The 14,213-nt window shown below is 39.4% G+C and overlaps 1 protein-coding gene across 1 annotated transcript in view; it reads left to right on the top strand.

The window, feature by feature from the left end:
* LOC140694716 (uncharacterized) overlaps window positions 1-14,213 on the top strand; it is a 144,606-nt gene that overhangs the window by 85,152 nt on the left and 45,241 nt on the right. The window contains 1 exon segment of the mRNA XM_072957826.1: window positions 216-336. Coding sequence (XP_072813927.1) covers window positions 216-336 — 121 coding nt within the window.

Below are 14,213 nucleotides of genomic sequence, written 5' to 3'. Positions count from 1 at the left end.
TTAACTGAGTTAATTAACATTTTATAAATATGATGCTTTGTTGAAAAGACAGTCATAGGCATAATATAAGTTGTGATCACTTTAAAAATGGTTTCATTACTGAAATTTCAGTAGGAAAGATCCAGTTTATCTTATTTCCGCCTCTCTTTAAAAGTAACAAAGAAACAAGACAGAAAAAGCAGAGGATGATTTCTGTTCTTCCTCTCGGCTTGCAGGTGCCCTCACCTCCAGTGGCATCCATCCAGACACCAGCACTGACACTGGCCGTGCTCAGAACTGCCTCAGCCCTGAAGACACATCTGACAAATGGAAGGGGGCCGCGCCCTGTTACAGCAGGTGCTCTCACTTTGTGGGTCCTTATGTAACTGCGCGGTGTTATTCAGGATCGCCCTTTCTACACTTTGTGACGCTGCTGCGGTGTCTCCTAGTTATTTGTTTCTGTAAGTACTCGTGTAATTTTCCAATGTGTGGTACTAGACATCTAAAGATGCATTTTTCAGATGAAAAATAGTGTGTATTTAATATAAATGTCTGAAAAAAGGGTCAAAAGGATCTATCCTGGTGCCAGTACTCAGAGATAATAATTAACACATTAACATCTATTTTCTGTTCTTTTCATCAGTGTGTATTACCTCTGTCATAAAAACCAGCGAGCAATGTGTGCCTGTATACTGTGTGGAGACCTCCATTTTCCATTCGGCTTATTACACATTTTTCTACAATATTCTATCTCCCCTGGCATGATTTTTAATGACTAGTATAGCATTCTGTCTTGTGGAGTCCTCGTCCATTTTACTTTGGACTTAAATAAACTTTTAAATTCCAAGTATACTTAACTGAAATTCTGAAAAGAGATCTGTTGTGGTACCGAAAGTCCCCTACTTCCCTTCCCCTTTTTTTCTGAGAGTAAAAACTGCTGACAATGTGGAGTATATATTTCATGACCTTTATGCCTATGTCATATAAATAAACACATACATACACGTATATGAGAAATCTATGTCTATGTGTGTGTATATGTGCTTTATTGAAAAATAAGGCCATACTATATGTTTTCTGCAGCTCGGTTTATTCACTCAGGTATATATCACAGACGTCCTCTCTCTCCAGACTCACCCGGTCCTTTCAGATAGAGTAGAGGGTTTTCCTGATATGCAGGTTTGGTCTCTTGTGTAAGGACACCTTTCGTGGGAGCGTACTGTGGACAAGGCCTTGGACCACGCCGAAACACCGGAACTTTAGTGCCCACAGCTCACCGTGATTTACCGCATCATTGTCTTGATGGTGGACACTTAAGTTTTCTCCATTTTCCACTGTCAGAAAGGGTGTTTGACTGGCATACTTCTTATACAAACATTCCTGTGATCTTGTATGAGTATTATTTTCGTTAAGTTTTCTGGAAATTTAGTCCTTGGATGTGACAACTACATAAATCACAGGCTCCTTTCAAGTGAATCAAGAAATTCCTTCTCCTGTGGGGCATGAAAAGATGTAGAATAACTTATGTAACCAATTCTCTATCGCTGGATATGATTTCACTTCAGCTTTTCTTCTCACCATTGTAAACAGTGCTGTGTAAATGCTCTGATAAGTACATCTTTTTGAACTGAATTTTTCTAAATGAAACGATTCCAAAATGTGGAGTTCAGCCTGTGTGTACACACGTTTTTCAGAGTTTACATATCCATTGACATGTCATCCTCCAAAAGATCGCTCACAGTTTGTTCTCTCAAAGATGGACACTAGCTAGAATATCTTTTAAAAATATGTGCCAATATGATGAGCAAAAGTACTTTTTCATTGTTTTAATTTGCACTTGATGACCAGTGAGGTATTGAGCATTTTTCACTCATTAGCCATCTGACTTTTAAAAAGTGAATGATCTCTTTTGTCCTTTGCACACATTTAAGTGAGGCAGCTTCTTGTTGCTTTGTGACAGCTCTATGTATATTATGAACATTAACCCCTTGTCTTCATCAACATGTATCAGAGAGCTTTTCCTTGTCATTTTTTGCCTTTCATTTTGTTCAGTAGGTTCATTTTTGTTGTGGCCCAAAATAATCTTAAGATTGTAAATGTCTTCTTTTTGGGTTTTATTCCTGATATTATTCTTAGAAATACTTTCTTATAATGGTATAAATTTCTTCTGTAGGTTTTTTTAATCTCTAAGATGGAGATGATGATGGTACTTGTTATAGTGAAGAGAAGTTGAATTAATATGAGCAAAGAATTATATTCGCTGTTATTAGTACTTTCTAATATTCACATCACATTCTGTAATTTTTCTTGCGGTCATTATGACTGGAATAGAATTTGTTTTTTCCAGGGGATTCTCTGATTGTCCCAAGACAATTATTGAATTCCTACTTTGCTTTTTAACTTGAAATCCCACCTGTAAAGAATACTTATGTACACTAGAGTCTCTTTTTGAGCTCATGGTTTATTTTTATCAATCTTACTTTCTTACACTAGCACTATATCTTACATATTGTAAACATTTATTTAATATCTGACAGTGCGATTTTTTGATTCTCTTTTCGATCCCAAATTTTCTTGGTTAGTATTATGACTTTATTATTCCTGAAGAATTCTAATATAATTTTTCAAGTTAAAAAAAAAAAGAAGTGCTGTCGTGGGATTTTTTAGTACTTTTGAATTATCTTTAGGAGAACGTACATTTTTACAAAACTGCTTTCTTGCATACAAAATGTTGATGTCTCTACTTTCACACCTCTTACTTTACCCCACAGTACAGTCCTGTACTTCCACCATGTACAACATGGGCATTGTTTTTGAGTTTATTCCAGATTATTGTTGATGTTTTTGTTAATTATTTAAGTCAGAATTTTTTGCTATTGTATATTTTAACTGTTAAAACTGACACCTAGGAAGGCAGATTCGGTTTGTAAATACTCACTTTGTAACTTCTCATTTAAAATTGTAAGTATTAAGTACTTGTTACAGAATCCTTTCTTTTCTGTTTTTAAAAATTTGTTTCCAAGATTCTCAAAATGGTCATAGCAAAGTAGTATAGGTGGGGACAGAGATGGAGAGAGGTAGTGTGGCTCATGTACAAACTGTGAGCACTTTCATGGCTGTGTTTACGCTGGAAAAGCCGCTGAAGAGTCCAGGATAAAACAGGGGTGGCTTTGTATGCAGTTGAAAGCCAGCTTTCTTGCCTGGTGAAGCCTGGTGGGCGTGACAGGTAGATGATCAAGGTCGAATGGAGGTTATTGGCTGCACAGAGCGCTGTGTCTGAGAACTGGAGAATATTGCCATGGGAAATGCTTGGTGCCAGGAACAAAGCAGAGGAGCTGGGGACCCTGTGTGTTAAGGAATTTCCAGCCCTCGGAGTGGGAAGATCAGACTCTGCATTCAGATCTGAGTTTGAATTCATCCTCTTTAGTTTACTTGTCCTCTGACTTTTGTCAAGCTATATACCCTCTTTCACTTCCTGTTTTCTTATCTCTCAAAATAGGAGAATTACAGCCTGCTGCTAGATTGTTTGATCAGGTTAAATAATTAGTGTCTAAAAGATGCCACGTACAGTCACAAGCTCAGTGAGAAATGGGCTGTCACCTGTTCTTCTGCAACTCAGTGCTTGACAAGACATGTGGGAAAGCCAGTCCCTAATTTGTGTGTGATGCAAGTAGGAACAAAATTAATGTCTTGCCTTTCCCTAGCAGTATACTTACAGCTTTGCTTCATTTACTTCTTTCCTCCTTTCCTTTCCCCTTTCCCATCCTCCACCAAAAGATCCTGAGACTCTCTCAGAATAGTAGATTCAAATTACTTTAAAGGTTGGCTCATCCTCATGAAATGATAGTAACATAAAAAAAATCTGTGCACATCCCACAATACATTGTATTTGATTTACACACACACGTGTGCACACATACACACACACAATCAGGCTACCTTCCACTTGCAGAGGGATAAGGACCACTTTTTCTGAGTTTTCACTCACTGAGCTTGAGAACAATGTCTCTTACACAGACTTTCACCAGGCTTCGTGCATGGTGTTTTTAATTGAATTTCGGCTTTGTGGCCATAGATATAGTCTCCTAATAGAAGAGAGAAAGTGGAGACATAGACATTCCGCTGAGATATTGGTGTCATCATATTTTAGTTGGAAAGGACTTAAGACAGCATAGAGTCGTAATATTATATGGGTGAGAATCCATGATGTTGTAACTTGGACAAGAACATGGACCTTCTGCCGTCTTGTCCACAAAGGTGAAGAGGCAACTGGGCAGGGGATGGTAGGGATCCTTCTTGCTTGAGTTCCATGTTCTTGCTAGTTTTCATTGCTCAGTTGCCTTTAGTTTATGTCCATGAGGCCTCTCATGGGAAGGTCACTCTGTCCTGATAGATTGAGTTTCTTATCAGCAAAAAGCTCTGGACCCACTCATATTTCCCAGAGTTTTCTGCTGACCTGCTGACACTTTATATAATTGAGACCTAAGAAACTACTGAATATAAAATCCTTATTGTTATTGTTTGCCCTCGAGTTCCATAGGAAGGGGTGCTGTCTCAGGCTGTCTAAAGCCAGATCTGAACAAAGATAGGGTGACAGGCTGTGCTGCTGGTCCTCCACAGTTGAAGGGGATTTCCAACTTAGCTTTATATTCAAGGCAGATGAGTTCAAATCTTGCCTTTACCAGTTATTATCTTTGTGAATTTGGGGAGAAACTGTACTTTTTTGTGTCCAAATTTGTTTATCTGTAAGTAAGTTCAGTATTTATTTTAAGGTTTCTGTTTTAGAATTGAATGAGCTAATACTCTCATTTATACCTAAAATAGTGATCTCATGGTTCTATGCTGGTGCCTTGGTAGTTGATTACTAAGGGACTCCGCAGTGAGAATGGGGGTGGGGGACCCTGGATAATAGAGCTTATATTCCAGGATATGCTTGTAAAAGACTGGATGTGCAGTGGATTTTTAGTAAATATCTACTCCTTTCCTAATCTGCATTGATTGTGTATATATCTTTATACTAATATATGAACAATTTTTATTGCAATTTAAATATCTTTGTAGTATTTACAATATCTAGTTATAAAAATACGTGAAATAAAAAGATTTGAATTTATTTTCTTTTCAATAAGCAAAACAAAATAAAATAGAAAAGAAAAAAGTTTTGAAGGAGTAGAAATAATTTTATTTCTGTGGAATCAATTCCTTGTAATAAGTTTTTTGTTCATGTTGTTAAAAAGCATATAAAATTGATAGGTTGTGAAATACTGGAAATGAGGAAACAGTGGAGACATACTACCTCTAAGGCAGTCAATTTGTTACCAAGTCCAAACTCGTTCTGCTTGCTGCATGACAGGCCAATTAATCGGGAGATGAGATGTTGGAGTAAGGAAAAGAGACTTTATTTGTAAAGCTGGCAGACCCAGAAAATGGCATATTGTTATCCAGTAGAACTCTCTTCCCCAGGGCAGAATTCAGTCTCCTTTTATACTAAAAAGTGGCGGGGATGTGGCTGGTTGTTGCAAACTTCTTGCTGTATGAATTGTTTGTCCTTGAAATCCTTTGTTCCTGCAGCTGTCCATGTGGGTCAAATTATGGTGCCCCTGTAAAACCTCCAAAAAAAAGAAAGGTTATTCACTATTTTACAACTTGCCATCTATACATAAGTGTAGAAGAGCAAATATCCTTAAAGATCAGAGCCCGGAGAATAGACCCTCCTGGATATTTCAGGCTAAAGGCAACTTTCTTTTACATAAGGTGCAGAGATAGCAAGTCTGAGCCTAGAAAACAAGGTACAGGATTAAAGCCAAATGAACACATCTAACATGGAGTGAAATTTGTTCTTTCTATTACAATTTCTTTTTCTCCCTCATAAATAATTTTAGTAAGAAACATGAGCAATTTTTTTATTTTTGCTTCTTAATAAAGGACTACAACTACAATTTAGTGAACAGGGATGCTGTGCGTGCCTTGGTGTCACAGCAAACTCTTGTTGGTGGTGGTCGACCCTGCAACATGCCTGATGCCCCATGAGTGTTGGTGAGGGTCCCCCTAACCAGGGGCTCTATTCAGGAACCACCATATGCGCATTGACATCTGGCACCTCTTTTCAGCTGCAGGAAAATTTTTCAGATTCTATGATAGAAAAATCACTCCAGCTAGGGATAATCAGGGAAGAAAGGAAGAGGAAAAGGGCTTGAAGTAGAGTAGAAGAGAAAGACAGAAGCTCAGGGAGCCTGGGGGCTTGGCAGCGCTGCCTCGGGAGAGAGAGGAGCAGAGGTGTGGATGGGACCGGCTACGGAACCAGCTCCTGCAGCTTTCCCTGCACCCAAGCCACACAGCTTTTAATAGGGCCCAGGACTCTCTCCTGGCTGGATGTCACCCTGGGCAGAACCTTGAGAATCGAAGGTAAGGGGTGGGCAGCACTCACCTAGGGGGTCACTGAGGACTTTGCTCAAGTCCACATTGACTTTTCCAGTCATGTGCCTTCACCTGTTCTTTATCTCAGGATCTGAGAAGCAGGAGCAAGGAACTCAGGGAGAGATCCAGGAAGATATCTGACTGTGTTAAGAGACGACAGTCACAGTGACACTGGGAGCGAAGACACTTGCAGCAAAGTAAAATAACTTCACAACTATTGCATCAGAGCTGCAGTTGTGAGAGAGCCTAAGCCTGTCTCAGAGTGCAGGGGACAAGCGGAATGGAATGGTAAAATTAACACTGACAATTGAAATTTTGTTAAATAGCCTGCTACTTTTAATTTTATCACTTCAATGTATGCAGGTGTATTTCTATGAGCATTTATAGGTTCACACAACCCCACCAGCCCCTCTTGCCCCCATGGGGGATGGGATTTCTCAAGCACAGTGCCCCTCCTGCTTGCTTGGGCCACGCTGCGGGTCCTCACCTGGGGCCGGACTGCTACAGTACACTGAGTCCCCGAGGCACGGCCTGGGATACATGACAGGAACAACTGTGCTCTTGGCTGAGGGCCTCCATTTCCCCCTGCAGTGTAAGAATGCCGGTGACTCAGTTAGAAGCATGCATCCAAGCCGTCCTTCCGTGTCATCACCATCTAGAAGCGGTGCCTGAATCTTCTGAATTTCTGCAGAATGTGGTTTACAATCACCTTGAACAAGTGAGTGTGTGTCCTCTTTCAAGTGGAGGAGTTACTGCCGTTTTCCTGGAACTTACTCACCACTAGTCCATCTGATTTTTCTGTGCTAGGATTCAGTATGGCCTGCTAATAACTCTGCAGTCAGATCTAGAAACCCTGATGAAGAGGATTATTTATTTTCTTTCTTTATATGATAGTATTTTACTTTCAAATTTCTGAGTTTTCAGTTCTTGGAGGAATTTTTTCGGGGGTTGGAGAAACAACTTTGCTCTTACCATCTTTGTGACCTGTTGCTATATGCGTCTCACCTGTCTTCTGTCACTTGTGAGGCGGTACTATTTTTGACCCTGTCCGGGTTGTTCATATTTTAAAACATAAAATCTGTAAAAGTACAGTCCCTTTTACTCCAAAGACATTCCACAAATACTCCTTTAATCTGGGTATGGTTTTAAGAAGACACAATAATTAGAATATATACTTGCAGGTTGCCAGTGCAAAATCCCCAAATTAATAGTCGAGCTCAACATCTAAAATCTTTCTAATCTACCATGGATTTGTATGGATAAGTGAAGTAGTTTGCTAAGAACTCAATCCTCCCAAGCTGATGCTCTGCCAGATGGTGGAGCCGAGGGACGAGGGTGTGTCCTGCCCTTCCTGAGCTGACAGTTTCATGGCAAAGACCTTCACCAGGTGAAGAAATTGAAGTTTCTTCTAAGAACAGTGGGTCTGAAATGAGTCCAAAAGCGTGGGAGAGACACAATCACATTTGTCTCAAGTAGGGGAGAGTGGCTGTGGGGCCACTTGGGAGACTCATGAGTCCAGGTGGGCAGTGTTGTTGGCTTCCACTTGAGCGGTGGGACGGTCAGTGGGTAAAAGCGAACAGATTGAAGGCATGTTTAGATGGTAAAGAGGAAAGGATCAATGCTGTCTGTGAAGGTAGGATGGAGTAAGGCCCAGGTTTCTGGGTGGATTAATGAGTTAAATAATGGTCCTGATGTGTTCTGAGGAGGGAAAGCAGCAGAGGGAGTTCTGGGGGAAAACTGATGAGTTCAGCTGTGGGTAAAGTGAAAGGCTGTTAGATGTGTGGTCTGGGAGCTCTGGTGAGAGCCAGTAGTGAGTAGGGGGCGGGGAGAGAGACTTTCAAATCATTTTGTCTTGTGAAAATACATACAAGAATGAGTAATGACACAACCCCTGTATATTCTGGATTTAAAACCCAGTAACATTTTGCTATATTGACTGCAGGGGTTCTTAATTTTTTAATAGAAATAAAATAAATAGAAACAAAATAGTGGAGTTAATGAATATCTTAGAGTTGATGTGTGTCCTTGTATGTATTTTCATACCTCATCTGTTTATAAACATAATCTACAAAAAGTTAACTTGCTTAGCATTAGAGTTAAACAGAGGGACGTGACACACTCTGTTGGTGGTTCAAGGTGATTTCTTGGGCAAATTATGTAGCCTCTCTGTGCCTTAGTTGCATCTTCTGTGACTGCCCCCGTGCCCCTCATCACAGCTGATTTCCTAGACTAGATGTTGGGAGGGAGGCTGCTGAAGGGAGTAAGAGGTGGCAACTGCTAGGGTCACTGAAGAGAGAGACAAAAACAGATTAAAGCCGAGAAACTGAGTGCTAATACCCTCAAAGGAGAAAGAATCCCTTAGTTTTTTGAGCCACTTAGCCTAAGAGAAAGAAAATCATGTGGATCCAAAGCTCTTGAGCATATGAGTATTGTGGGTGGGAGGGTGTCATCAGAAAAGGGTTGAGAAAAGGCCTTTTGGTTTCCCTTTACGTTTCCAGTAAGGATGAGGTGCAGAAGAAAAACCACCCGTTTCACAGTTGAAGGTGCTGTTTTGTGCGAAACTGACCGAAGGTTGGAAAACATTCATCAGTGGTGCTCGCAAAAGAAGAGACTTCTGGATTGGGTGGGGCACTTGCTGTGACTTCCAGGTGACCTGCTGGCTGGGGGCTGTGAGGCGGGCAGTAGGTTTGCAGTGTGACCTGGGTATAATCCCTGGCAGTGAGGCTGCTGATCTGACTAGCAGAGCTGGGCAGACACCGTCCTAACGGGGCTGCTCGGGATGAGGCCTGGGACACCTGCCATGCTGAGGGCGAGAGGAGAGCTCCCCTGAGGTTGTGTCCCTGTGAAGAGTAGAAACGTCCTCCTGCAGGGGAGGAAGAGCCTCTGAGCAGCGGGCCGGATGCACAGGCAAGACCAGCCTGAGCACGGAGATTTCAGGAAGCCGGAATTCATACAGGCCCGAACAGCCTTGTTCCTGAGAAACTGGAGGGAAAAGATGCTGCAAATGCAGGCTAAGTTCAGACACTATTGTGTGTCATGAGTGATAGGAAAAGACTGTTCAGGCAGCCACGAGAGAACCCTGTGGTTGTCCCAGTTGGGCGTCACACAGGAGGGAGGAGCAGAGTTATATACTTTGCCACTTATTAGCTGTGTGACTTTGAGCAATATCACCCCACTTCTCTCTATATATATCTACATCTGTAAAGAGACACAGTGACAAGCTCGTGTCATCAGAATGCTTTGTTTAGCTCTGATCCCCTTTGTCCAGTCCTGTCAGTGCTGCCCTGCAAGGTTCTGCAGCGGCTGCTCTTGCCCTGTGATGGGAGGGCATAAAAGGGCATTGTAGCACCCGAGGGCAGAAAGGGGTTGCTTTAAAAGCAGACATGTAGCCTCCTGCAGCTGCAGACCTGCAGGCAGTTTGGTTCATGGTCGTGGAGAGGACTTTGGAGGCCTTAGCGTCGTCTTAAGACTTGTTTTCCCTTGGGGACCTGATTTGCCTTTGCAGATTAATGTTGAAGATTTGGGCTTCTGGCAAAGCTGTTTTCAGAGATGGGTATATACGTAAAATATCATATAAAATAAAATGATTTATTTAACGTGAGCGACTTTGCAGCTGTTGGGAAGGTCTGTGTTGGCCTGGTCTCCACGGAGGACACCAAGGGTCAGCAGAGCGTGCGGGAGGGAAGGCAGCCTGCAGTGCTTCTGCGGGGGGTTCTCCCCAGCATGGTGCTCTGCTGAGTTGACTCTTCTCTGAGTTTGGTTGCCAGAGGAGCAGACAGCAAAGTAATGAGTTCTGGAGGGATTGTATAATGACAGGAAGAAATAGGAACCTGGAGATTTTCTGGACTAAAACACGCTTTTGGTTCCTGATTCAGTGTGTTCCATTACAGAATTGATGAGTTGTGTCTATTCTGGGACTTCATTGAAATAAACGTTCAGCCTAAATGTTAAGGGATTTGGTTTATTTGGCTGGAGGACTCGAGCCGGGATGACAGCCTCTCAGATCACTCTGAGGGACTGCTCCCAAGAGGTAGGGGAGGAGCTAGGATAAATAGAATCTTTACAACAAAGATCAGGTAATTGGAACAATAAAATATTGCTTGTTATCTAAAGAAAACCAGATATCTCAAGTTCAAGTATTTAGTGGTTTTCTATGTATGGTGGGAAGCAAACATTTGGGTCATTGAATTCATTCCTTTGGCAAGCCCCTGGCTATCTAGGGCCAGTATCCTGTCCTTTCTTACTCTGAGTCTGCTCAGAGGGCACCACTGTGAGTGGCTGAGAGGCCGGGCTGTAGGCATGTACTCGCTGGGGGTTGGCAGCAGCCGCTGATGACTCGGATTCAGCATTCTTTGTTTACTGTCATGGTTGCAGTATTTTCATGCACATTGTAGTATTTTCATTCACAGTGTTCCCCCTTGGTCCTAAATTCGACCAATATTTTGAGAGACATTTCATGACCAATTTTGTCCCACGTTGCTAGGATGGCTCATTCCTAGTTCAGGTGAAGAATCTTCTGAGTTGCCATTCAAGGTGTTAATTTTTTTTATCAGGCCCTGTTGATACTAAAAGTTCTCTGGATCACCTGTCTTACTACTCTATTATGATCCAGGAAGTGTTTAACCTTCTTTGCTCATTCCCATACCTAGAATCACACTATTATATTTATTTTATTCAGGGTTATAAATTTTATCTGTTTCTTCAAGATGTTTAGCCATCATCAATCTTGTGGGCCTAGTTACACATTGGGAAATGTAATAGACAACAATTTTATAAAATAGACAGGATATAAGTAATACAGCTAGTAACGTTAATAAAGTCACGAGTAAGAATTTAATAGTCGAGAAGTTGTATTTTTGGGTTAAAATTTTGCTTGTGTTTCTGAGTTTGATCCTATGAGAAAGTTCATATTTATGGTCAGGGTCAGAGCAGGTATTAATTGGCCAGTTGAAATCTCCCACCTTGTAAGATCAACAGTGGCCTAAACAGAACTATAAATTCTTTTTAGAATAACGTTTCTGAGGGCTATCTAGTTAGAGCCTTGGAGTAGGGAAACCCACCAAGGTAACACAGAAGTACTAGACATAGGTAATTTATCATAAACTTAACAATTGGAGTAGTTCATAATCAAAGGTTGGAGAAATTATCAAAGTAATTGGTATACAGTCCTGGTCCGGTGTCTTGGGTCAGCAGTCTAGCTCAGATGTCGTCTTCTTCTCATCCTGGTATGGAAGCTTTTTCTCCATTTGGGCATTGTTTTAAGGTGAGCAGCGCTCTATAGGCCAGTGCACTGAGGGGCTGTTTCAGATAGGAAATGAATCCAAGACTCCGTTTCCTTCAGCTTTGGTGTGTATGGTCTAGTTAAGAGTATCTGAAAAAGGGTCTTTCCATTCAGGTTGGAGACAGTTCTTTAAGTCATGCCTGTTGCAGTATGTATAATCCCCTGGCTGCAGGTCATGGGGCATTGGAATTTTACCCAAGGATAGATTACTGAGCTTCAGAATCAAACCTAGAGTATTCTTTTCATAATTCAATTAAACTGTACAGCAGTGTGACATAACAGCAAGGAATGATCTGGGAAGTGTCTTAGTAAATATGGACCTCAATTAACAAAACTAGAATTTAATATCCACTAAAATATAATTTTTTTCTCTCTAAAGTTACCCTCAGTTTTCTCAAATATAGCCAAATCAAGATTAATTTCTTTACAAATTAAATCTGATTATTTGATCATATAGGCTTTTTAAATTGACTGTGTTGGAAGTTTTAATACGGAGTCTCAGGGTAGAATGTTAATAAGGTTTTCTAAGGCCAAGAAAGCCACGTCAAGGCTTTTCATGGATTTTTGCCTTACAGATTTAGGTAAATTCTTTTCTCTTTAAAATTCTTAAAATACCTTTATACTCCTATATCTCTTAGGAGATGATCTCCCTAATTTGTCTGAGAGAGCCACTGGGGACCTAAGTATTTTTAGTCTTTTGAGGGATCAGATAGAGAGAAAAGATAACTGTTCCAAGTCTGTATACATAGTTATAATTTATCAAATTGCTGTGAACCATAACTAGCTTAAGGAGAAGAGAGTCTTTATGTCTGGGAAACAGGTTAAAAGGCAGTAGTATTTCAAACAATATCAAAAATTATAACCATATTCAGCTGGTTAATCAGTCCCATGTAACTAATCCTTTTAATGAGAGTTTTCATTAGAACTTTAAAATTTCTTACCCAGTTTAGTTCAGTGCTGTAGTTTGAAATTTATTAGAAATCAGTAAATCTCCTTGAAGAGAAAGCATTTTGCAAAACCATCAGAAGAAAACAATTAACTGTCTATAAATGACAAAAGATTTAAAAGCATGGTTAAACACCGTTACACTATAATCAATAAAGAAACCTGTTCACTATACCCATAATTATCACTGGTAACATTTCAGATAAACCAGAATTTTAGGGAGTCCATATAATTTCTACAATACCTATATTAATAATATTTCTCATTCAATATAACCTTAGAAGTTTTATGATTCATTTGACAATTCCATGTTATTTAAAATGCCAAATGAAACTTTATAGTTAAAAATCTCTCTTTGGGATGTTTCAGGGGCCTTCTATAGCATCCCAACTTAACTGGAGATTAAAAGAATTTTAATTAATTAAATTAATTTTTATTTAATTAATTAGAATTTTATATTTGGGGAGCTTTTTGAAAGATTTCAGAACACTTGATCAGATAAACATATAGATCACTGTAATGTAGTACTAATTCATTAACAAGAAAATATGTCAAATGTAAAGGCAGAACAGATCAGCTAAGTGGTATAAGAAGTTTTACAATCTGTTACTGAAGGTGGATTAATATTTTAAGAAAATTTTTTCCTCTTAACAGAGAGAAAACCAACTCTAATCTTGTTCCAGCTAACTTCTAAGATTCATTTACGTTGCTCAATTTGTTTCTAAACTTAGCCAATTCTGACCACGTACAAAACTTTCCTCAGGGTTCCTTTTCCACAAGCCTTCCACAGCTTTCTATACTTATATTAGTGTGTCCCTTATTTTGTCTTCCATTCAGAGGTAACCAGCTTCAGGAGAAAGTCACTATTTTTCATTAACAAAGTATTATTCCATTCTTACATCTTCCTTTACGCATTTATATTACTTTCCTAGGATACTGAGATCATTCCCTTACTAATAGAGAGTATTTCTGTGTGACACCAACCATTTATTAATATTTCTAAACACCTTTAGTTTCACTGTAAGAGGAAGTTAAATGTTAAGTAATTCATATTTCAATCATTTTATCTGAAAATGGCATAGATATTTAATAAAATCTTGTCATTTAACTTAATTTAGCACAACTCTAGAATTTAAAGATATCAAACATTTAGAGATTATTTTAAGCATACATTTTAAAAATATATTTTAAATATTTACCCAAAGCTCTCATGTCATTTGCATTTAATTTACTTAAAATTTTACCACAGCACATTACTGTTATTTTTTTTTGACAAATCTGCAACAGATATAACAGGATCTTATTTGACTTTCATTAAACCTAGGTACAGTAAAGGTATTATAGTTAAGATGGATGATTTTAAAGATGTCTATATTTATTAGAACATACTTAAACTAAACAATATCAAATATTACCTTAATATTGAATATTTTCCAATTCACATGACACTGAAAGTCAATTTGTTAAGTTTTTATTTTAAAAATACTTAATTTTTAAGCTCTTATATTTTTACATCAATTAAGCAGAGCTCTTTGACTTCGAAATTTTTTTTTTTTAGCAGTAGAAATATCTCACTTCTATAATCTGTATG

Source organism: Vicugna pacos, unplaced genomic scaffold (assembly GCF_048564905.1).
Source record: "Vicugna pacos unplaced genomic scaffold, VicPac4 scaffold_103, whole genome shotgun sequence".
Classification (NCBI taxonomy): domain Eukaryota; kingdom Metazoa; phylum Chordata; class Mammalia; order Artiodactyla; family Camelidae; genus Vicugna; species Vicugna pacos.
This window is presented reverse-complemented; position numbering and strand designations above follow the sequence as displayed.